Source organism: Paramormyrops kingsleyae, chromosome 3 (assembly GCF_048594095.1).
Source record: "Paramormyrops kingsleyae isolate MSU_618 chromosome 3, PKINGS_0.4, whole genome shotgun sequence".
NCBI classification, from domain to species: Eukaryota; Metazoa; Chordata; class Actinopteri; order Osteoglossiformes; family Mormyridae; genus Paramormyrops; species Paramormyrops kingsleyae.
Genome location: NC_132799.1, coordinates 7,440,213 through 7,465,430, shown reverse-complemented (window position 1 = coordinate 7,465,430; position 25,218 = coordinate 7,440,213). Strand labels below are relative to the sequence as shown.

Below are 25,218 nucleotides of genomic sequence, written 5' to 3'. Positions count from 1 at the left end.
TCCTAGCATCCATAATGAAGAGTCGAGCTTTGTTCGTAACAGCTTTAGATAATACATAAATGAAATTTACTTCTAAAATGAGGCCAAAGTACTCATAGCCATTCAGGCATATGGAACTGAAGTCGGACCATGCAATGAATGTAGCCTAAAACTGTAGGCATTAAAAGGTACCATGGTTGCCAAATGATATTCGCAAACTTAAAGGGACATTGTGCAGACGTATAATGTAAACAACCAGTGTCAAGTCAAAATGTAACTCCCAACAGAGTGTCACCAAAAAGTGTTGATATCACTCCTACATGGTATTGGTGAGTTAGCACACCAAAGGGGTGATGCAACTCGCCTCGGTACATCCCATCCGGAGTGATCAAGGACAGATCAGCTATTAGGCTTAATTTGTTCCAGCAGCAGGTATACAGACATAAAGACGATAAAAAAAAAGATTCAGTAAGGGAAAAGGTACATAATGTATGAAATAAAATAAATATATACTATAAAAAGAATATTAAAAGTTTACGGCAGACATGCACGGGATATTTTGCAATGTTTTGTGTAATGCTCAAAAGAGGCAGTGCTATATGACAGTGTAAATGGTAATAGTGTACAACCATACCAGACAGTTTTTCTGCATTATGAATATTATGTGGATCAAATACTACCCCGTTTCCAAAAGAGTTGGGACACTGTATAAAATGCAAATAAAAAGAGCAATGATTTGCAAATCATATCAACCCATATTTAATTGAAAATAGAACAAAGACAACACATCAGCTGTCGAAACTGAGAAATTTTATTGTTTTATGACAAATATATGCTTAATTTGAATTCGAAGATTAAACATGTTTATATGCACATAGAGCAGGAGTGTAATAGAAGCTGTGTAACATTTCATTGGTCAATAGGATCATATTTCCGGCACTCCAAGAATTCCAAGAAGAGAAACGCACGGTAAGGAGTTGGGAAGAAGAATCAGGGACTTTATCTGAGGCTCAAGAAAAATGGTGGTAAGGGAGAAAAACAACAGACAGCTGTTTCAGAATTAATACCAGGAGAATCAATACTTTAAGTGCTACAATGAGGCTTTGTCTTAGGCAGAGTTCCTCTTTATGAGAGAAAGCACAGCTCAATCTCATATGACTGGAAATAAGGGAAAGGGGCCATGAATGAACAGCACAGGGTGGTTGAACCAGGACAGTCACACCCCCAGTTTAAATCAAGATAAAATTGTTTCAGTCAGTGTTTTGGACCAACTCATCAATGTCTGGCAGGAGACTTGCATGTAATAAGATTAATTACCTAATCCGTTACAAAGCTTAAATTTTTAAGTTTCACTTAAGGCTTGTCATCACAGTTCTGAGAATAGAACCCCTTTCGCATAAAGGAAAGTGAAACTAAACAGAAGAGTATTGGGTTAGTTTCCTTATAAATTATCATTTATAGACGTATAATCACACAGTGTTAAATGTACGAATGTGCAAAGCTAGACCAGTCATTGTTGTTGATTTGCGGAAAGATTGACCCAGGTGACTGGATTCTGAATGCATTTCTCTACGGAAGCCATCCCAAAGTTCCAGAATGTGTATGGGAATTTCAAAGAGGAGGCTGCTCCCATTTCTCCCTGCAAAAAGGCAAAACGTGCACCCTGGGTCAAGGCTGGGGACACTTTTTCCCCCCACCTCTCAGCTCCATCCGGAGGACACCCAACAATGGAACAAGGAAACATCTGAAGGAGGGTAGTGTGCTGCATGTGGGCATGTGATGAACGTCAAACATTACAAAGTCATCTTTGTAAATTGGTCTCAGTGTTCAAGTATATAAAACAACCAAAAATCTACGTTAGTTTGAGAATGAAATGGGTCTATCCAAAGACCTTGGCAGTGAGTCCTACCGTACACATACACCATCTGTTAGCCCTCTCCTCCTCAGGATTCCCCCCCTCCCCCAGCTCCCCTCTGGGTCAATCCAGGCCCCCAGCCGGCTGGTAGCCCCGGAGGACCCCCAGCAGGCTTGCCGTCGCCCACCATCTGCACGGCTTCCCCAAGCCAAGTAGCCACAGACGGCCAGGAACTGGGTGATTCTAAACTCAATTGCCTAATAGCCTCATGGTGTGCCTGTCACTGAGCGACAAAGGGAGAGAACTTCTGCCCTAACACCAGCTAAAACCTAACCAACTGGTATCAAGAAACTGTTCCCCAAGGGCTACGGACCCAAAAAGGGCCCAATCCTGAACTCACTTCAATGAAAATACAAGCCAATAGCCAGTTTTAGGTGATGAAGGAGCAGAGTGAGTACCTTGATGTTCATGGCCACCAGGCCAATCTCGAAGCCCTCGTCTGTGCCGAGTCTCTCAGCAATGTCCTGCAGGACAGCCTCACAGGCCTCTGCTGGAGCCCGGCCCTGTGGGCACAGAGAGCACGTAAGCACCTGGCCGCAGTAATGGTGCCTTTCAGCGTCTGCCGGCTTCTGTCAAGTTGATTTACCAGCATCCCCGCAACACCCCCCTCCATGCAGATCCATTAGAGTAGAAATGTCAACTTGGGAGGTCAAATATAACCTCAAAATTTTAGAAGCCTAGTTTATCCTATCCTACCAGCTGGTCAATAGTACCTTTCTATCTCTTAGCAACGCTGGGGTGCACTTATCGAGATTGTCACACACCAGTAGGGGCGTTACCTGCTTCATCAGCTGCACAGCATGGTAACTCGGGCAGTAGGACATGATTTTATCCCCGTCACCTGTGGCTAATTGTGAAGGAGTAATATGGGAGCAGTTAAACAAACAGAGGCCTGCTCAGTCTTGTCTTTTACCTAACAAACATAAACCAATAAGTGAGCTAGGATCAACTGGGATCAACTGGTTAAGGAATCCAATACAGGGACTGAGAGAATCCTCCCCACTGCTCACTGGCTGATTTAGGTACGAGCGACACGGGCAGCCGCGCAGGACGCCACCTTTCCAGCGGCTGCATGGAGTGGGCGCATTTAAAAAAAAAAATAATAAAATAAAAATGGTGACATTTACGCAATCGTTTTCTCTCATTTGCACGTCACGTCAATGGTATGATGTCACCGTGTGGGTCAATGAACCTTATGGCAGTGACCCCCCTGCCTCTAGTTCCTGAGCTAGGCTGTTAACCACTCAGAAGTATGATATAGGCAGGGGGGCGGGGTTAGATTGACCTCGGGTCGCCCCATTGGAATCCCGAGGTAGGGGGAGCGGGAGGAATTAATTAAACAGCGCACCTCTAACTCTGTACAGTATCAGTGCAATTAGTAAAATTAGGTTTACATTTGTATTGTTCCAAATGTCTTAATAAAAATGACAGGGCTGAATAGTGCTTTTCTTTGTTGGCAGGGGGGTAGGGGTGGGAGATAGACATACCATTTGTGTTGGGGGGAGAAGGGGCTGTCTTTTTCTTCCTTGCATTTTTAATTTGCTTCCAAGTTACGAGGCTGTGAATTCAAATCAGCTGTGGATTGTTTCTAGGTTACAGGAACAGCTCCACTAAGACTGCACTTTTTTAAAAATTTTGTAAGCAATTACATGTGAATGGATCTGAAAAGCTGAAATGGGTTGTTTTGCCAGTACGGTGCTAATTCAGGTCTTATCAGTCTTCATATGCATTTGTTCTGTCTCTCTGCAGCTTTTCACACTTATCTCTCATTATGTATTTAAGAGTAGAAACCAATTACCCCTCAGATGCTATTTTTACACCATGCATGCAAGTATCATGGTAAATACACAACAGCATAAATTATTTATCATGTTTATCGTACATATGTGTATTTTAATCACATACTGTCATCCTATGAAGTTATCTTCACAGTTCATGGAAGGTTAAGAAGAAAAAAAAGAAATGGGGGGATAATTTGGGGGTGTGTGTTCACTTGCCCTTTGGTCTGCATATAGACCACAGCCTGGCAGTGGAGAGTCGCCCACCCTCCCAGGGGCCTTGAAGGGGATCCCGGAACTGGACACACCTGTAGAGCAAGATGAGGGATGTGAGATCAAGGGGGATGTGTCAAAAAGAAATGACAGGTAGCTTAGGGGGGGGGGGGGGGGCTAACTCACCCACAGTGATGTTTCCCTTCAGATCTAGTGCAATGAGCCCTAGCAAGGATGCAATAAAGGGGGGGGGGGAGGGGGAGGTGTTAAAAAAGCACTTTCATCAAATGAACCAAAACAAGGGTCCTGTGCAGGACAGTGAATACCGTCTGACAGAACCGCATGGAACATTCCGGCACATACCCTGACTGGAAGAGAACAGTCCCGAGAGCTTTACTGTAGTGAGGTTCAGGACAAATGCACTGACCGAAACTCCAAAAGGAACTACTGAAATGAACTATAGCTATGACTTAGCCAGGAGGTTAGAAACCACAGTACGTTCTAAAATTCTGTTTCCTGTGGTTCAGAAAAAAACAAAACAAAACAAAAAAAACCTGTGAAAAGAGGATCAAATATGAAACTCTTGCAGAAAAGCTGCCAGGTCATTTAACTAATTAATTAACTAATTTAATTAATACTATTGCACTTATAAAAGCCTTAATTAGCCTTGGGAAACTAAAGCATCTCAATAAGAATCCGGATGTTAATGTACCTGTGATCAGGAGCGTTGCTAGACATATTGGGCTCCACAGTCCAGACCAATCCAGTTATTTTCTAAATTTTCTAGGCCCCCTATCACCCAGGGGGGCTCGGAATCGTTCTAACTTTTCCCCGCCTTACGGCGCCGCCGGCCTGTGATTCACACATCACTACAACGAAGGCGAGCAAGCAGAAGACGGCTTTTCTGCGTCAGAAATGCATGCAGCGCCCTCGTGTGAAAAACAGGCTTTACCGCACGTGAGCTCTTATTCAGTTAAGTCCAGCTGTGGAAAAACTGCGACAAGCACCTCCAGGACAAGAAGGAACAGATGCAATTATACTGATTACGTTCTCACCCAGAGTGTCATGTCCAGGGACGCTTTTCTGCTTTTGAAGAAATTCCTAGAAGCAATAAAAATAATGGATCAGAGGCTCTGTTTCATACAACTATACAAGATATACTTCTTTATTCTCTGCAAACTGACAACCCTCTGTCCGAGTGTTTATTACCTTTCTCTCACCGCATAAACTGTATTCGGAAGAAAATACTTTATTAAATGCTGCTGTGTGAAAACTAATTTCTCTATTAGTGCCTATTAAAAGCACATTTAATGATGTCCCAAAATATTCCACCGTCTCATAACCTATTTTTATCCTTTATTTCCTCATGTGGAAACGAGCAAAACACCAGGTTACAAACAAAAGCACGCAGGGAATTTTACTGCATCAGATACACGGCATCGTTCAACCTGAGAAATTTTATACAAATTAGCGTCACCCCATTGAATGTGTTTGAAGAACACTTGAATGCAAGTGGGTTCATGCGTGCTGTTATCAGGAGACGTCTTGCTGTTGCTTTTGTGTCATTATTAATTATGTTAGGATGGTGTGTAAAACTTGGTCTGCACTTAAGTGCAAACACTAACGCACCAGGTAGGCGGCGGCTGTGGGCGCGCTCAGCATGCGACTGTCGGGGTCCAGGGAAAATCCTTGGTCCTGGGCGAATGCTGAGGCTCCCTCCCCGACCAGCATGCTGTGTGGGCTGCCATCCAACACCCGGCGTGCCACGCGGATGGGGGTCCCCACTCTGGCGCGCGCACACACCACACGATCGTCACCAATTGCAGACGCCCGTTCACATCCCTGGAGATTACTGCTAAAGAACCCTTTGGCAAAGTATTTAACATAATTTGCTTTTAAAAACTGCTAGCTGCATAAATGGGCCAGGTGTTAACTCGTGAACTATTTAATTCATTGACATACATGAACATTACATATAATAGCTCAATCAGTTTTCATAATAATCATCTGACAAAAATCTTTTCTACTATAGTGTGAAGCAATTAACAAGAAATATAAGAATGTTAATGAGTCTAGACATAATGCATATGCATGGTGTTTTACCCTCGCAAAGCCGCGACTGCACCAAAACGCCCAGGCTGGCCCTCCATGATTGCTGCGTCGCACTCCAACACACCGGCACTGTTCGGGAAACCGCCTCGTCCCACGACGAAGCGCCCGGTCTCCAGGTTATCCTCCACCTCTGGCCGAAAGCGTTTTTGCTATATCAAGACTATTTGCTATATTACTTTACCCATGTGGTTGCTGACGTGGTCAGGGTCCCGCCCGTTCCCAGGCTTAAAAGTTTGCGATACGAAACCCCAGAAACGTAGCTTTACCCCTACGAAGGGAGGGCTTCGACCCACCTGCCATAGCCTCTTCTACAGCGTCGGTGGCATGCTCTCCGGCCGATATCATCCGCTGCATCTTCTCCACCGCAGACTGAGAGAAAGGCCACGTACCTATCGCTGCCATCCCTTCTGTATATCGTTAAAAGTCCATTAACTACTGTGCAGAAATATTTATGCAACGGTATGGGTTTAAGTTAAAGAATCATGTTTGGCTATGGCAAGGCAATTACTTTAAAATACATTAAACTCATTTGGACTTTTAAATTTTAATTAAATGTGTACAGTTCATATTTATAAAATCTGATTTCAAAGCAAATTTCCAAATAAATATATACGTGCATTTCTAAACTTGGGGGCGTCACGTGTGTTGAAGACATTGCATATTGCTAGCTGACTGAAACAGCCTTATCTGCAGGGCCTATATATAACGTGTATGAAATAACACAAATGAGTCAGTCAGGGAGTATTTATAATGCTTTGTGAATAATCTTGGTATTGAAGCACCTCGACTAATGCACTTAAATTGTTTTTAAGCTGTTGTGGATAACTGATTCACATTTAAAGCAGCTATTCGATGAAGCATAATTGTAAATTATGTCCTGGCCTGACCTGGACGAAAATCATAATTTACAATTTGCACCAAGACTGAAAACGAATACTGTAAATCACGTCAAACTGCAATAAGCAGCACCGTTTAAAGAACAAGTGGGGCAAAACAGACAACGTAATTCTTTAAAAGCCCAAATAATATCTAGCACAACCCAAGCTTCCCCGACCAGACACCTACCTATATATATTTTTTTTTTGCTCATTCAAAGAAGCACGTAGGATAACATGAGGCCCACGTTATGATTGGATTATTCTGGCTGTCATTCAAATCGCGTGTCAAATGGAAGGCGCCGCTATAAACGTGACCTGTGTGCGTGGCGTCTAATTGGGGGATGCATTACTTCCGTGCGCCGCCGTATAGGTGGGAGGTGAGATCACGTGTCAGATATACCGGAAGAAACCCTTTGCGGGTGCTGGAGCGGCGATTTCCGGCTTGCAGAAGAAAGTTAAGCAGGAGTGGTCTGCTGGTTCTGGGTTCTGAAAAATGGACAATAAAGGAAGGAAAGTGGTGGTTTGTGACAATGGAACCGGGGTATGTCTAAGGCCAAATTGCATTTTGTCGTAAAGTTTTGTTTATCGGAGTTGTAAATAATATATATTGCGAGGATAGATTAGCCTGAAACAGGAAGTAGAAAGTGCCTAAATGGGTGGGTAGGCAAAGGAATGTGTCTCTGTCAGCTTGTCATATTCTCCAAAGCCATTAAGTACATTACGTGGCTCTAGATGGGAGCACACAATGTATGATATTTAGGAAACCCATAATATAATTTCCATCGCGCGGCAATGCAGTGAATCCACTGCCTTCTTGCAGCACTAGTTCGCTCTCGCACTCTGCATTCTCTTCTAGTGTAGTCATTGCTTGCAAAGCTCTGCTCAGCCAACAGCTTCTCACAGAGCTCCATGTTAGCAGGTAAAAGGAAACAAAAGAAATTTTAGTGCCTCAGAATGATCAGTATCCTTGCAACACCTAGCGTGCTTCTTTCATTACTAGACATATTCTACAACTGAAAAACTTTACTCGGCTGAATGGGGGAAAGAAGTAATACCTACCAAATAGCTTGTCGATCAGGACAGTGCATCGGATGGTAGTAAGGATCCGCCCAGCTGCTATGCTTGCTGCGTCCTGCTTGAACTCGACAGGACGTCCCTCCGCTGCCGTCAGCATCTGTGCAGGCGCTCAGTTTAAAATCTTGCTACGACACTGGCTGGCCAGTGGGTTATTTTCTTTTTGCTGCTATAGTCTATTATTATCTTCCGATGTTTAAAATGGTTTTAATATTTAAAGATATAGTGATCGTACCGGTGGACCGTATTACGGTATTGCATTAAAGTGCATATACTATTTTACCGACTGCTTCCGGCATTGACATAAGTAAGAATGTCACATGGTTAGACCCGAGACTACCCTTTAACTAAATGCACACGTTAAAACGTTGCTAGAAAACAATCAACACTTATGTTTAAAATGTGATGATTATTGTTTAATTTTTAAAATCATGGAGTCACTACTTTTCTTTTTTTTTTTTTTACCCCTTCCGCTGAATATACTGGTAGCTTCCGCCCGCAGGTCCCCAAGTGCTTGTCCTGGTTATTGACTATGAAAGTTTGCCTTTCCGTATAAAAGAACCTGAGCAATTTGGTTGGAGACTTTCTTACCTTGTTGAGGTGGGATGCTGAAGACTATCCCCAAACCCCATTCTGGGACACTAGGCATGCTGTTTCTCAATCCAGACAAGCTCATAATTAATTATCTAATTACCACAAAAATTGGTCCTAGTCCTGATCTGATTCCAGTTGATGCATTTCTCCTACTGTAAATTAAGGTAAATGAAAACATTTCCTTTTTGGCCCATAATATAAAACGGTTGCTACTTCAAACTTTACTTATCATTGGTTATTGATTTGGATAATCAGCTCAATTCCTGGAATTTTTGGCATCAGTGGCTCTCTAATGGGACAGTAAGACAATAACTAGGTACTTCCAGTAAAAGGAGTTTCTTGACAAGTCCACTGAAAACTTCTTACTCTATGTCTTTGACTCAGAACAAGGAGAAGTGTATTAACACAGACATATTTCTAGTTTTCCTTGATGCCGGGGTCAGTCCTACGTTGGGTATCTGATTTCTTACTTGGGGTGGGAGCTGAGCTTCTTATTGACTTTTTAAAAAAATCTTGTTAGAATATACTGAAGTGTCAGCATGAATGGATGGGGGTGCTGCCGTGTTGGCCGTCTACACTGATCCAGCCTGACAGTAGAGTTCTTGTTTGTCATGTCTGAGATGAATCACTATCTTTAACCTTAACTTTCAGCAGCTAGGTAAGACCTTTCTGGTCATTATCATAGTTTAAATGTTTCTGTGTTTAGGCTAAAACAGGTTACAGTGATGTCCGTAAAGGTGATATGTTTATGGCCTTTCCTGAGGCTTATGTTCGTTCTTCTGTGGTTATCCTTAATGCCAAGGCCTCCCAGATGCATGTCCAGGTGTTTATAATATTTCCTGTTAACACCAATGCCCATCGCTCCCCACCCCCACCCCCGTCTGCCCCCCCCCCCCCCCCCCAGTTTGTGAAGTGTGGCTATGCTGGCTCCAACTTCCCCGAGCACATCTTCCCAGCCCTGGTGGGACGACCCATCATCCGCTCTACAGCCAAAGTGGGCAACATCGAGATCAAGGTACAGCGCCCCCTACGTGTAGTCGCCTGCTACTTGTCTTGGCTACTTAATTTTTTTTTGGTATTCTTGTTTTTTTTTCCCCTTTGATGTGGCAAATCCATGACTTCCAGAATGTTCCTCCAGAACTCAAGTATTGCCATCAGATATTATTAGAGCTTCACTTTGGTGCCTTGACTGTGAATGACACGTTCATGCAACTGTAAATAACTACTGTGCCGTACATTTTTGGCTGTAGGGTTTAAGAAATGAAAGCAGAGAATCTGCACTTTGTTAGCCAAGACTGCAGCCTATAAGAAGGGCTCTAATCTAAGCAGGTCATTCAGAAGGTGTGTATGCAACTCCATAGTGTACAAATGGGTAATTGACTGGATCAGGCAGGTTTTCACACCCAGCTTCATTATATCAAAGCTGACCTGTGTGTGGGAAGAAGAATGAGAAGGAAATGGGTTAACAAACAGAAAAAAGCATGTAGTGTAGCAACATTATCAGGTAACTGCCAGGTCTCCACTTCAAACAGAGCCGGCTGCCCAATAAGCCAAGGAGCTCAGCTTCCTTTCGCTTCCTCATCTCAGCAACAGTTACCAAGCAGACAGGCTCCAGGGAAAAAGGGAATCGCTCAAAACCAAACAAACCGTAAGGTTCAGCATTGGGAGGCGCCTGCCTAGTGATTTCAGATCATTGTAGTGCTCGTATTCTGTCTGCTGCTCTTCATCTTAATAGCTTCCCTGACTCAGGTTGGCCTTTCTGAAACATTCTGGATTATTAAACGTCCCTTGTTTTTTTTTGGTGTCGTACTTCCAATTGTAACGAGACTTGGGCAGACAAGTATGGTGCTTCGGGGAATAATATACTCCCATTGCGCCAGATGTGGGCAGTTCCAAGGCAATTCCAGTGATGCCGTTTCGCCCTTAATGCTAAGTGGAGAGGAATACAGAATTCCCATACTTGTGCTATTTGTGTTCCAATCACTTTTATCTCAAAACTGCTTACACGGCTTTTAAAAAGACCCATATGTACAGCTGTGTGACTGATATTAAATGATACAGCAGAAGTTTCTGTTGTGGGATTCCAACCCAGGCTGTGCTGGGTCACGTCACTGCTTCGTTTCCCACTCCCTGCCTCGTCCGTGACATCTGTTTGCCTTCTCTGTCTCTGTCTCTGTCTCTGTTTGAGGTAGAATAGCAAAAAGATGGTAAGTGTGAATTGTTCTGTGAATGTGTGTGTGGCCTCCACCCTCTCCCCTGTCTGCCTGGCTTTAATAAGACTCTTCTTCTGTTTTCCTTTTATTAAAATGATGCCTTTATTTTACTGTGTGCAAAATTTGTCTTGACTAGAGAATGCCATCTGTCCCTAACTGTCAAACTGTATTTTGGGTTTTGCAGTGTTATTTTTTTGGGCCTGGCTGAACTTTACTTAACCCTGGACTTGTGGGAGGATTGACACTCTGTTGGGGGGGGTGGGGGGGCACAGCCAGCAGTGGCGTAGGCCTTGTATCCAGGGAGAAGAGACATGTCAGAGTTACACGATCCCTTATTCGGTGCCTTAATTTGGCTTTGTGGAAGCCGAGACGAGTGTGGAAGTTGATGATCGAGGGAAGGTATGCAAATAATAATAGCGGTGGCAGATCTGCCTCGTGTCTAGTACTGCGGCAGACGCATGGATTATTAAGGGTATTGTTAATTATGTAGCATTTTAGGGGATTGTAAAGTTTCAGATGCTGCAGAGGCATTATAGCAAATGGAAAACAGAAACGGCGGCACATGGTTGATTAAAAACACAAAGATGTTCTTTGGATGTGAATGAGTTAGTAATACAGGGTTGGTAAGTTGAGGGAAAATGAAGTAGTTAAATTTAAGGGGACTCAAAAATAAAATGTCTTCGGTAACTGATGAACTAGTGCTCTGGGCAGTAAAAACCAATAACGCAATAATCTGAAATGTTAATTGGACAGAAACCAGTGTAAGGCTGGTTCGATGTCCTCTAATTTCTTTTTATCAATGACTGACTGCATTTTAAACAAGTTGAATCAATCTGGTTAATATAATCTGGTGTCCTTGCCTAGATAGGAACTTAAGTCCAGGCTAAATTTGATAAAGTACATGGATATTTTTACCTTTCATCTTTATCACACTGAAACGGGAATTTGAAGTATGTTCATTGTGAAAAGATGATTATTTTAACTCTGTGTTAGTAGTTGCTGATGTTAAACATTTATAACTTGGAAAATGGACATCCAGGTGTGGATTTCCCGTATCATAGTCACTATGCAGCTCAGGGTGCAGAGCTTCAGCTTTGAAAGTAACCATCAGGAGTTTAGTAGATGAGTGGTCCTCAGTCCCTGTCCTCAGTCCCTGTCCTCAGTCCCTGTCCTCAGTCCCTGTCCTCAGTCCCTGTCCTCAGTCCCTGTCCTCAGTCCCCGTCCTCAGCCAGTCTGCATTTTTGTTTGAGTCCATTCCCTGCATTCCTGAGCATGGAATAGCTTGGCAATCAGTCAGCAAGTCAGATCAAGTGTGTAAATGTTTGGACAGAGCAAAAATGTGGAATATCTTTTGGGGGGGGGGCTGAGGGCTTTGAGAACTACTGAACCACTTGATGAGGTGTACACAGTTAGTCATACATTTCAGACACGAGGGGGGGGGGGGGTCGCAGAGTGCTTTTTAAGGTACGATTGGATGTGAAATGTGTAAGTGAGGTGCAACTGGGTGGGTGTGTGGGAGGGAATTAACTGCATCCCAAAACTGCAAAGGAGTGACGACGTTTTGGAAACTACTACTAACAGTGCATGGGCCGCATGCTGGGCTGTGTGATCTGCTCTTGTTCGCTCGTCAGGGGCCTGGGATGGCCCTGTTGTCACCTCAGCAGAGAGCAAGGCAAAGAGGGTAACTGGGCACAGGGAAGTACCTGTCCTGCCAGCCAGTCCTATTACCAGGCAATCTGGCACAGTGATGCCCACTGGCAGTGTGGACTGCTACGCTGTTTACATCTCTGTCGAGCAAAAGTTTGCCAGATTTGATGTGGGTGGACTATATGTGTCTGCCGTGACCTCAGAGGAGAAAAACAACAGTTTCTGCATACTATGGTAGCCGTACTGCTCACGTCTCCATTTGTAGTATCCAAACATTCCTGGTTGGACACTTTACTTCTCACCAGTGTCGCCTACAACATGGCAACAAGGTAACCGTTCTTACGAATGAAAGCATGACTCCACCCCTCCATTGTCATCCTCTAACAGTCCTGACAGCTCGTCCAGAGTAGCCAAGCTGTGGCTGTTACAGGAAAACAGTGACCGGCGTTTGCTCTTTAATGACGATGGGTGAACATGTGAAATGGCCGTTTAACAGAGATCAAGAATGTCTTTGTCATTTTACAAGGAGCAAGTCCAATGAAATTTCAGTCTTCGCATTTCCCATCTTGCTCTTCTGTGGCATATTGAGACCGTTTGTCTGGTGCTCTTGGAGCAGTTGGGGTGAAGTGGATTGCTCAAGGTGACATCTGACCTGTGACGCCCCCCAGGACTTGATGGTGGGGGATGAGGCGAGTGAGCTGCGGTCCATGCTGGAGGTGAACTACCCCATGGAGAACGGCATCGTGCGGAACTGGGACGACATGAAGCACCTGTGGGACTACACCTTCGGACCCGAGAAGCTCAACATCGAGTCGCGCAACTGCAAGATCCTCCTCACAGAGCCACCCATGAACCCCACCAAGAACAGGGAGAAGATCATCGAGGTGAGTCCTACCTGAAGGAAAAATGCTGTTACGGAGCTACAAAACGAATCCTCAGAGTTCAGCTGAATACCTTGGAGGTCGACATGGTTAAAGGCAATGAGAGCTACGATGTTTCCATGTGTTGTCAGTTTTAAATAATAGTTGGCTTGTTGATGTATGTAAGTAGTGTTGAAAGACTGCCAGGGGATTCTAATATTTGCATCCATGTGCTGCTCCTGGTCTTTGCGTTCCCTTACTCCAGCCATGTCTGATGGGGAGGCATAATTTCCTTTCATTTATCTCCTGGTTGGGTTTCTGCATCTAAACCACACCATCAATCGTGATAAGCCAGTCTTTCACTGATGCCCCACACGCACTTATGAATGATAAACACAGCCATGGTTTTGGGAGGGTGGGGGGCAGCCACAAGGGCGCGGCTCTCTTTGCACTCCTGGTGTGTCCTTCTCGGCCATCTTTGTTAGGGGCAACTCGGAGACCAAATTGCATCATGGGAAATGGAAGTAAACTGCTCCTAACGCTTTGCTGGCCCTGTCTGACAAGAACAGTACAGACAGAGGATACTCTGCATGCACATTTTTTTCCACATTTTCATGTGCCATTTGCTTAGCTGTCTAACCCCCCCCCCCCCCCACTTTTCTCCAGGTCATGTTTGAGACCTATCAGTTCTCAGGGGTTTACATTGCAATCCAGGCAGTGCTGACACTCTATGCGCAAGGTAAGTAACCTGACCCCCCCCCCCCATACGCCACCCTCGCCAACCTTGTTGATTTCCTGCTGACAAACTTTTTCCTTGCGGTGATTTCATAAAATTTTATTTCACTTACAGCATTTCATGTTTTATATAAGTTTAAAGGTGCTGTTAGGTTAATGCTCTAATTATTTCTCATTTTGTGTTATGTGAGCTGTGTTTGAGACCATGCTGACCTGCCATGTGGTCAGTAATGGTCGAGGAGCAGGGGGCGCTGGCGGGGAGGCCTGGCTAGCGGGGGCTGCCCTGCGGTGCTTCAGTGTGCCGTCGTCCCACTTACAGCATTTCATGTTTTATATAAGTTTAAAGGTGCTGTTAGGTTAATGCTCTAATTATTTCTCATTTTGTGTTATGTTTTCTGCAGTGCAGTGCACTGCAGTGTTTACAAGTCACTGCAGCACGTTTTGTCAGCGTAGGAGCAGGTGAAGCTCACCTAGCACAAAATCTATCTACGTAGCCAAATGTACTTTTTGTGTGGACGGTTGCATTTGACAAACCCTGACAGGTTCATTGTAGTTCACAAACATGGCAGGTTTGGTTCAGCTCACTCGGCGTCACCGAGATGCATCATGGCCGAAGCATCACTTCCATACACACGCGGTGGTTGAGATGCCCTGTGTTGTTGTCATGGTTTTGGCTCATCTGTCGAGCACAAAAAGCTGATAATTTGGTGCAGATGGCTAAGTGAGCTGTGTTTGAGACCATGCTGACCTGCCATGTGGTCAGTAATGGTCGAGGAGCAGGGGGCGCTGGCGGGGAGGCCTGGCTAGCGGGGGCTGCCCTGCGGTGCTTCAGTGTGCCGTCGTCCCACTTCCAGGTCTGCTGACCGGTGTGGTTGTGGACTCTGGCGATGGCGTAACTCACATCTGCCCCGTTTACGAGGGCTTCTCCCTGCCTCACCTGACCCGGCGGCTGGACATCGCTGGAAGGGACATAACCCGGTACTTGATCAAGGTGCCCGTTCTCTCCTCCTCCCCCTGTACTCGTCCGTCCTGTCCGCCAGCCTTCTTGTCCGGCGCGGAATCTCTCCAGAGCGGTCGTGTGAAGGCTGCCCCTCTCTCCTTCATAGCTGTTGTTGCTGAGGGGCTACGCCTTCAACCACTCGGCCGACTTCGAGACGGTGCGCATGATGAAGGAGAAGCTCTGCTACGTGGGCTACAACATCGAGCAGGAGCAGAAGCTGGCCCTGGAGACCACAGTGCTGGTGGAGTCCTACACGGTTGGTCTGGAACAACCTCCATCACCAACAGCATGCAGACAAACTTTTAAATAAATTATCAGTTTCATAACCTTCTTAAGCTTGTGCGTAGTGTACAGTTCTGATGATCTGCCCCAAAAAGTTCTAAACTGATTATGCAGGCATCCATGGGCTCAGGGGTGGCTTCTGCATTCTGCAAATGACCGTGTTAGTTGACATTTAATGGCAAGTTGAGAGGGGAGGGGACCCTTGTTCTTTTGTTTATAGCCTGTATCAAAATACACTGGAGAGTGGGGTGGATTCAGAAAGGGTTTCCCAAGGCATCATCGGGACACAGTGGTGCGCAGTTTGTAGGGACGGCTGTGAGTTGGCTGACCAATGAGAATAGTTCTCATGCCCGCCCTCTCGGAATCCCCGCCTCCCATTGGGTGTGGCTTGACCTTTGACAGCCGGCGACCCCCGTGACTCCTCCTCGGTGTGCTTTTCTTTCCAAGGTGGGGAAAAAAAGGTCCAACAAGAGCAGCACTATAGCAGGCAGGCAGGCTAAGCGGCACGTCGCATCATTTCCCGCATGGTCGCAGTCCCGCACGCCCTGACCCGACTTCACTTTCCTACCCCGGACTTCAGACGTCCAGCCGTCAATGGGCTCTTTATGCCCTCCCACGCCATGTTTCCGGCACTTTCTTCAGTGTGCGTTCAGTCATTAACGTCGTTCCTGGCCAAAAGACCCAGTGGTTTCACGCTACAAAGTTGGGATTATAAGGCTTACACAGTTTATCTGTTCATACAGTGAGTTATTGGTGAAAGAATACAGATTAATAAACTCTCTAAAGAATGCAACAGTAGTCTTTTGTAGGATTTGATATTTTTTTTAGCTTGGACCTAAATTTGGGCCCTTAATTACTATGCCACCAACTGGGCACATAAGGACAGTGCAGCGGGTTTATCTTGTGTTGGTCAGTTTCGTTGAGGAATGAGCCTATGACTTCCGTTCCCTGAGGCCCTGCCATGTAAGCCCGGTTGTTGAATTCATGTTGCATAACGAGCACCTCAACACTGACCTCACTGCACCCTTCATGTGAGCCCCTCCGCTTGCTCTGCTGCCCTCTAGCTCCCTGACGGAAGGGTCATCAAGGTCGGCGGCGAGAGGTTCGAGGCGCCCGAGGCCCTCTTCCAGCCCCACCTGATCAACGTGGAGGGCGTGGGTGTGGCCGAGTTGCTCTTCAACACCATCCAGGCGGCAGACATCGACACCAGGTGATTTCACCCCCTCCAAGCGCTTGCCATAGGGTGGATCTGGTCATATGATCAGCGACATCACATGTAAGAGGGTGACCTAGCCTCACACCTCCTCTCCCACTTGCAGGGCGGAGTTCTACAAACACATCGTGCTGTCAGGCGGGTCCACCATGTATCCTGGACTTCCTTCACGGCTGGAGCGTGAGCTGAAGCAGCTCTACTTGGAGCGTGTGCTGAAGGGTGACGTGGACAAGCTGTCGGTGAGTATGACTTCTGGGTTCGTGTCGTTTAGTGTGTCGGCAAGCTGCAGTGTGGACCTCTGGCCAGCAGATGGAGACGAATCCCAGTTTTGGCCCCTTCACTCAACAGCAGCCTGGTATAGAGAAAACAATGGCCCTGTTGCTTTACACACAAGTGCCCCGCAGGCTTTCAGGGATCTGGATCTGGCATGAATTTAAAGCGGGCTGGGACACACGTGTTGTGAGACTGGGGGGAGGACAGTCCCATGCACCCAAAATCTGGCCAGAGGGACCTCACATTAGCCTTGGTCTCTGGGTCCTGTGAGTTGTTACAAGCTGATGTATTAATGGGAAATTAACGCATATTAATGTGGAGGAACTTGAAAGCTAAGTGGCTAATCGGAGCCTTGGTTAAGCCAGTAGAAGCCTTGTGGGCGTCGAGCTGAAAGGCCTTTTTCAGACATGGCTGTCCGCTATATTTGCACTGGATAATCCAACCTTTTGGCCAGTTGTTTCAGACTTTTTATTTGGGCAAACTTAAGGGGTATTTAAAGCTTCTCTGAGATCAGACACTGTAAAATTGCAGAATTCTCCCCTTTGTTGACAGAATAATACACTGTCTTTTAATCGCCGTTTTCCTCTGGTGTTATCGTGGGACATGGATAAATCTCTTCCCTTTGTGTTCATGCCACCCCCGCACCTCCAACCCCCCCCCCCCACCCCTGCACTCGGCACGTGTGCGCTTGTGTATTTGCGTGCCCACCCCCCCTTTACAGAAATTCAAGATCCGAATCGAGGACCCCCCTCGCCGCAAGCACATGGTGTTCCTGGGCGGGGCAGTGCTGGCTGACATCATGAAGGACAAGGACAACTTTTGGCTCACGCGTGAGGAGTACCAGGAGAAGGGCGTGCGGGTGCTGGAGAAGCTGGGGGTCACGGTCAGATAAGCCCTGACCTGCTCCTTCACACCCCCCCCACACAGACACACATGCACACACAGAACAACACCAGTGGTGTGTACCTGTCTGTCTGTGTCTGTGATTTTTTTATTTTTTTTTTTAAACTGCTTTTTTTTTTTTTTATCCCCTATAGAATCACTCGTCTGTCAGTTTGAGGTAGCGAAGCCTGGGGGGGGGGGGTTGGATGAGTTTGGTTCTGTGGGGGTGGAGGGGCGGAGTCCTTCTGAAGGTTTTCCTGGGAAAGTTTCTATTTTCTGCTGCGTAGCCATCTCTGAATTCGACCGCCAAACATTTCACCATCATTATTCCTGGCCTGGCCTGGTCTGAACTGGGCACGCTCATCATTCAGCCCCGCCCTGCTGTGTGTGTGTGTGTGTGTGTGTGTGTGTGTGTGTGTGTGTGTGTGTGTGTGTGTGTGTGTGTGTGTGCGCGTGCGCACACGCGTGTGTTTAAGTCCCAGTTAAGATTTTGATTGTCACACTGCTCTCTTTAGCTGTTCTTATCGTCGTCATCAGTTTCCCACTGAGTTTGTGGCAGCTGAGAGTGTATGAGGGGGCTTGTTATGGGGGGGGGGGCACAACTTAATAATTTAAACCCAAAAGTCCCTTTTTTTTGTGTGGACGCATGAAGCCAACTTAAATGATGGTAGGGGTACACATGCGCTCCTGCCCCCCCCTGCTTCCTACGCCAGGAGGTGAGCACACTCCACATGGTCATCAGTGAGTGGGTGGGCAAGGCTTCGCTGGGGATTGGGTTTACTTGGCAGTTGGGATCTGGGGATCAGGTAGATTGTGTTTGGATGGTTCTGGTCAGGGTTAAGGTCAACACTCGTTGGAATCAACTGGAACTTTCTGTTTTTTTTTTTCTTAAATCCCAATTCCCACTCAGGTTTAAAAAAAAAAAATGTTGATCAATTGCTGTGAGGACAGTTCATTTTTCATGAATAGTTTATTTTTTAATGGGTGGTGTGGGGGGTTGATTTTTTCTTTTGGTCTAGTTTTTATCGTTATTATTTTGAATAATCTGGAGTAGATCTCTAGGACGTGTCTGTATTGTGCTGTCACCACCATTTCCACGTGGAGGTTCGCCCTACCGTTTCAAAATGAGAATAACGAGGATTTGGGAAAAAAAAGGGGGGGAGGGGGCTGGGCACTGTGCCTTTATTCTCCGCCCCCTCGGAGGTTAGTCATAGGGCCTTGGGGGTGTAATGAGCTTAGGGCCATTGGACATGGAGAGGTTGTGTAAGCTGGTATTTAAGTTTACTGTGTGGCTCTGATACTTAAGGAGCCCCACATGTGTGGTATATATAATCTTTTTTTTTTTCCTCTTACCCCCCCCCCTAAACATAAATGTTCATCCAGTGCCAAGGGCAGTTGTTTTGACTGGACTTTTTATTTTCCCCCCTCTTCCCTGTCATACCATAACTGCCCTACCGCTGATTTAAATAAAGCAAAGTGATTTATAACGCTGTGTCTGATTATTGAGTGGGTTGGGCCTTGCTGTGATTCGTGTTACACGTGAGATTACAGGTGAGAACAGGTAGAATCTCCTCGTGGTTGTATATCGAGTGTGAGCACAAGCCACAGTGGGCGAAACTTTTCCAAACGTTGATGGTCCCACGTGATATAAACATTTTTATTTATTTTTTTTACCTTGAGAGTTGCAATAGCCCTTGTAGTTATGTACCAGTCAAAGCAGGTGTGTCCTGCAGAGAGGATCTGGGATCGATCCACCGCTGCAACGCTGGCGACGTGGTCCACAGACTGCTGACTTGCCTAGCCTTCTGTTGTATGGGTAAGATGCCCTCCCCTCAGTGTGGTACAGCGACACCTACAGGACCACACGTGGAACTGAACAGACTGTCTTCCCAGCGTGGTGTGTGACAGTACGTAAGCGGAGTGGACTTCATCCCTTTCAAATTCGCGTGGGATTATTGGCCATTCCAAATGGAGAAAAGGGATGTTTTTCTTTTTCACAGATTTTGGGTCCTTATTCCTGTATGCTGGGGGGGTGAAAGGCTGTTTTTATGTGTATCCTGCCAGATGCTCTCAACTAATAATAATTCTACAGAGAAAATGCAATTAGAATATAGCATAGTAACAAAGTTAGTTCACTTGTTTACTATAGAAGTGCTGGTAATGTATCGCTTTTTCAAAATGGCTCCAGCTCTGGTTCTGTTGGTTTTTCCTTGCTTACACTGGCTCCCCCCCCCCCCCTCCCACCATCCAAAGGCATGTTCTTTAGTGTGTGTGGCGGACTGACATCGTCTTTGCCTGAAATAAGCCCCGGATCGTCGCCACGCTAGTCCGTCAGACGGTGATAAGTGGTGGATAGAACATTCAGATGCAGGTGTCCTCGTTTAAGATGGATTGTACTAGAAGCACCTTTAACGTGTGGTAGAAGGAAGCAGGAGGCCCGTTTCGGCCAGCCTCTGAGTTTATCCGCAGGTGCTAATGCGTATCTATTTGCTAAAGGAAGCACTGCATTCAGGTCTGTCTCAGAGCCAAAGATAATGCACAAATTGTGCCACACTTGAAATATTGATACATCAATTTCCATGTGTCATTATGACTGAAGTAGTATTTAATAGAGGTTTTAATACCGTAGACATCGTTTTTAAAAGTAAACTGGCCTCAACAAGCAATGTCAGTTGTTTACCTCGTCTGTCCTCCGATAAAATGTATTCAGGCTGCGTAAACTTGTATATGCAGGCTAAAAAAGGTCAGCTCTGATTGTATTGAACAAAAGCTCACAATAGTCAGGCGCCAGCTATCAGCAACTCACAGTAAATGGTGCCTGAGCAGGGAAGCCGTCACGCAGCGGTCTGCTCAGGAACCACCCTCTCCGACTGCTGATGTGACCTTGAGAAAGGTCCTTGACCTGAATTGCATTAATAAAAATATCCAGGTATATAAATGGGTACAGCTTAATACTATGTACCTTTAAATTATTAAAATCTGCTAACGGAATACAAGAAAATAATGATGCCCATGTGTTACATCAAAGTGGCATGAGGCAAGGCAGCGTAAGAATGTGAAAATGTAGATTGTGAAAGCCGAGGCGAGATGTCTATAGGAGCGATTTGGAGTCTTGAGTGACACAATGCTAACAGTGTCTTGAACATGGCCTTCACTGTGGAGCCCAAAAAAAAAAGAAAATTCCTTTGTGACTTGCTCCCTGTCTCCATAGCAACAGCACAAGTGGAATCATTGCTTGCGAGGACCCTTGAGGCTGCCCACCTGAGCTGCCTGTCTTAATTTTTTTTTTTTTTTAAACATTGTCGAACATATACGTCGATGCGATGCCTTTCCCTTCCTGAGCTGATGCACCTGGGTGGAAACCGGCCCACAGGTTCGGCTGCTAATTTGTGGAGCCACGTGCGGCCAGTCTTATCCACAAAGGGCCGGCGTGTATGCAGGTTTTTGGGATAACCTGTAAGTCAGCTGTACAAAACCAGGCGTGAGGACTCCTCAGCCAATCAGTCCTCTAATGAGTAATCTAATTAGGGAGTTGCAGTGAAAACCCGCATACACAGCAGCCCTTTCTGGATAAGATCGGCCACCCCTGCCTTAGCCTATGAGGAAGGAGGACATGTGATCAGTTGGGTGGGACAGAAAGCAGAGGGGTGACCCTGGTCCAGATGTATAGGTTGTGGTTGACAGAGTGGGGATGGAGTGGGAGGGGGGGCATCTTTGAACCCCACTGGGACCACATAAAATGCTTAGAGAACGGACACACTTGGACACACTCATTATCACTAAACCAGCCTTGCGTTCCAGTTGTTCTTGGGCTATGTCCCGTGCCCATGGGGTGCTGGGAGATTCCATGAGAGGCCCCAATTCCAGCGTTAACGCCGCTCTCACTGCATTAATCCAGGGCCGAGCACGATGCTTTTTCTGTCTGGTATAGACGTGGGTGAGGTGACCCATACCAGGCCGGATAACGGGCCGGGGAGACACCGGGCAGACATCGGGCACGGGCCAGGCCTTGGGCTGGACGTCATGGCTTAGTCAAACAGTAACCACAGCTGAGGAAAGCTCAGAGACTCTCGCATCCAAGTATCGTCGGAGAATGTCTGTGGATTAAAAATAGCCGTCCGCAAGGCAGCCTGCGGCTTCCAGGCTGCTGTTGCTCTTGGCCCGATGGGGGCTGTGTTTTTAGCAGCCTGGTCTGTCGGACCGTGGCCACTTCCCCAATATCACTATCAGTGTGGGAGTTGTGTGTGTGTGTGTGGGGGGGGGGGTATGTGATAAAAAAAACCTGCTATTGTGATGTTGTGGGGGACTATTTTTTCAGTCCCCAAAAGGGGAAACTCAATTTTATAAAAATCTGTGACTGCAATCAAAAAAAACTAAAAATGCCAGAGGTCTCATATTTAGTTTGGTTACTTATAGTTAAGGTTAGGGCTGGGTAGGGGTTAAGGGCATCATGTTGGGATTAGAGCTTTCCCCATAGAAATGAATGGAGAGTCCCCACAAAGATATGAGTACAGGTCTGTGTGTGCGTGCCCAGCTTCACAAGGACAAGTTTTAGGGGAATGCTCCAGCAACAATAGCGAAAAAAATAAATAAAAAATGCCACAGAACAAACGATTTTTTTCATTTTTACCACTTTAATGCTGTAAACTTTGTTCTTATGAACGTTGAACTTTATTTTGAAGAGGAATGAGGGTTGAGGATCATTAATTACGTTAAACTGGGAAGTCCTTACAGATAAAAACACAAACGTCTTTCTGTGTTTTCTTGCATGTGTGTGTGTGTGTGTGGTGGGGGGGGCGCAGTGGGTACTACCCCACCCAGGAAGCCACCATAGACACAGTCCTGGAGGAGGACTGCAATTACATAGGAGACTTTTAAGCGCACACCCCTCCCCCCACTGCCGACCTTAGGGGGTCTGGTTGTAAAGGAAGGAAGGAAGTCATTTTGAAGTATAAACAGCCGGCCTCAGGGAAGACCGGGGGGGGGGGGGGGGTGAGTGAGGGAGGGAAGGTGGAAAACAAAAAAACTCCTGCAGATGGTTCTAGAGTGAGGAAAAGAAGAGATTGTGGAAACACTGGATCTGCTTCAGGAAGGAATCTTATCTGATGTGACCCAGAACTGAAAATAGTCGCCGTGCTGCAGCCGTCACCTGACTCAGGATGTGTGAAAGGAAGACTTTGGAAGGGTTAGGGTTAACCCCTAACCCCTAACCCTAACCCCTAACCATAACCCTAACCTCGCTACCTGCCAAGGCCCGAAAGAGAGACCAGACGCCCATTTACAGTGCCGTCTGGCCGTCGAGGGACCGGGCTGATAAAATATAACTGCCAGGCGTGGAGATTAAAATTAAAAAAACCCAGAAGGGTTAGAGGTGGGTGGGAAAGAAAAAAAAAAAAAAAGAGGCCATCTCATGTTGGCGTGCGACAGTCTGGCCAACAGCAGATCATTATGTTTTCAAGAGCGGCAGTACTGAGAGAGGGAGAGAGCAATTAACGAGAAAGGGAGACCGTGAAAAAATGGGCTCAGTTACCTTTGCTTTCCCCATGGGATTGGAGGAGGGGTGTGAAAGAGACTCTGTCGTCCAATGAGTGGCAGCCCTGACAGTCAAACAACCAATCACATCAAGCCCTAATCGAATGCTCTGAATAATTATTTAGTGTTTGTGTACTAATTACAGTACAGTATATTCCCTTAGCAGACACTTTTATCGAAAATGACGTACAAATGAGTAGGCAGGGTGGTAAATTCGGGGGTAAATGCCTAGCTTGGGCCCGAAGGGATTTGAACCGACCACCTTCTTATTAGACTCACTGCCTCTGACACGCATCCCGAATGACGGTGGCAGTTCTCACTTCCCCGTAACGCGCGTAAGGATGCGAGCTGAACGTGCCGGCTTTGTGTTTCCAGGTCCGGAGTCTAGGAACGCTGCTGCTGTGATGCGAGAACAGCGAGCGCGTTAGCGAGGCCTCACATACACACTCGTCTTCGTATCTATGTGAGGGCCGTCCATTCATTTCTATGGGGAAAAACCCCAATCCCAAAATCGTAACCCCTACTCAGCAGTAACCCTAACTGTAAGTAACCAAACGAAATACTTTTGACATTTTTAGTTTATTTGTTTGCAGTCACAGATTTTTATTAAATTGAGTTTCCCCTTGTGAGGGCCGAAAAAAATGGTCCCACGACGTCAAACAGGTTTTAACCACGTTGTGGGGACATTTGGTCCCCACAGTGCAACACACACGCAGAGTGGTTCTTCACCGGGGCCGAGTCTCTTAATGCAGTTAATGACTCCTAACCACACCCAGTCAAACCTGGGAAACGCATGAAAGCTGAGGAGGAGACATTTCGGCACTTTAAGGTCACGTGCAGACTTTTTTTTTCCCCTTTTCCTTTTTCGAGATGGTTGCTATCTTTGAGGGAAGCTGGTATTTGGGCCACCCCTGGCGCTGCCATGGCGACGGGCAGATGGCGCTGCCACGGCGACAGGCAGATGCCCGCACACAGCAGACACTGCCAGATGCCCTTCGCCCACGGCAAGGTCAGAGGTGGTGCCGGTGGCTGGCCAAGCGGGTACCTCTGATGGGGTGAGGGGGCCCCCGATGTGGCTGAAGGCCCCCCCACCCCCACATCCGGTTTTATACTCCAGTAATTTTATACAGCCGCTAATATCGACGTGCTGAAAACACCAGTATGACATTTAAAACGCCGGCCGCCATCTTCCTGTCTGCCAATGCCGCTCCCAGCGACACGGATCTCCCTGCGGGCCCCAGGTGAAATGTTACCGTGGAGCGGAGCAGAAGCGTCCGGTGAACTGGAAACGCTGGGTCCTGCGTGTTAAATTGTGTCGTTTCGAGAGGGAGAGGAGCAGGTACACCCCCCCCCCCCCCCCCATACTAAATGACAGCGCTGGCAGAAACCTGACAGAACTTCGCCAACCGTGCATCTTGAGAAATGGCTTTTTTCCCCCTCTGTTCGTCGTAAAACTGCAGTCAAAATGTCCTAAATAATTTGTTTAGCACAGATTTCACAGGTCGTACTGATGGGGAAAAGTTAATCTCCGGTGGAGCGTATGTCTTGTGCCGCAACGGGCCAGAGCAAGGGGGAGAGTCTCAGACTATTCTGGAAACGTGTGGGCTGTCTGGCATTAGCTGGTTTCCTCTCCTTCAAAGGTGGTGGTGGCGGTGGGGGGGGGGGGGGGGTGGTTACCTCATTAAAACCGCCTTAAATGTTTGCACATGTGCAGTTTGATACTATTTGCAGCCACCGAGCCGCACAGCTTGCGAATGCTTAGGGGAACCTTCATTTTTTCGAATCAGACAATCTTCCGCACGTTTCCCTGCAACGGTTAGGACCGAAACAGGCCTGCGGGGGGCCTCCACATGCCCCGGTCAGGTCGCCGGGAGCTGGGGGGAGACATTTGAGTAAGCCAGAGAGCGTGTGACAGTGAATCAAACGGTTGATGATTTCTGTCATTGAACGGGGGGTGCGGTAGACTGAGCTAGCTAACAGGCATTGTTTTTTACTCATTGTGGGGGGGGGGGGGGGGGGCAAGCAGGAGACGTGCACA

General features: G+C 46.6%; 2 protein-coding genes across 6 annotated transcripts; one reads left to right on the top strand and one right to left on the bottom strand.

The window, feature by feature from the left end:
* Positions 1 to 779: 779 nt before the first annotated feature.
* On the bottom strand, positions 780 to 9,400 carry LOC111858552 (N(4)-(Beta-N-acetylglucosaminyl)-L-asparaginase). Of its 4 annotated transcripts, XM_072709517.1 has the most exons (10): positions 7,935 to 9,400; positions 6,291 to 6,404; positions 5,989 to 6,127; positions 5,515 to 5,671; positions 4,941 to 4,986; positions 4,072 to 4,110; positions 3,899 to 3,980; positions 2,674 to 2,764; positions 2,293 to 2,397; positions 780 to 1,618 (listed from the first exon to the last, which is right to left on the bottom strand). In XM_072709517.1, the coding sequence occupies exons 1-10, from the start codon at positions 8,047 to 8,049 to the stop codon at positions 1,490 to 1,492; spliced, it is 1,017 nt and encodes a 338-aa protein (XP_072565618.1). In that variant the 5' UTR covers positions 8,050 to 9,400; the 3' UTR covers positions 780 to 1,489. The 4 variants fall into 4 exon arrangements, with proteins under 4 accessions (XP_072565618.1, XP_072565615.1, XP_072565617.1 ...); XM_072709514.1 differs by lacking the exon at positions 2,674 to 2,764 and having other exon boundaries at positions 3,892 to 3,980; positions 7,935 to 8,388; XM_072709516.1 differs by lacking the exons at positions 2,674 to 2,764; positions 7,935 to 9,400 and adding an exon at positions 7,276 to 7,362 and having other exon boundaries at positions 3,892 to 3,980; positions 6,291 to 6,401.
* LOC111859516 (actin-related protein 2-B) lies at positions 7,278 to 19,135 on the top strand. Of its 2 annotated transcripts, XM_072709512.1 has the most exons (10): positions 7,278 to 7,416; positions 9,448 to 9,558; positions 10,736 to 10,750; positions 13,072 to 13,287; positions 13,930 to 14,002; positions 14,853 to 14,989; positions 15,105 to 15,254; positions 16,345 to 16,490; positions 16,600 to 16,732; positions 17,488 to 19,135. In XM_072709512.1, exons 1-10 carry the CDS (start codon positions 7,369 to 7,371, stop codon positions 17,656 to 17,658), a joined length of 1,200 nt encoding a protein of 399 aa, XP_072565613.1. In that variant the 5' UTR covers positions 7,278 to 7,368; the 3' UTR covers positions 17,659 to 19,135. The 2 variants fall into 2 exon arrangements, with proteins under 2 accessions (XP_072565613.1, XP_072565614.1); XM_072709513.1 differs by lacking the exon at positions 10,736 to 10,750.
* Positions 19,136 to 25,218: the final 6,083 nt, after the last annotated feature.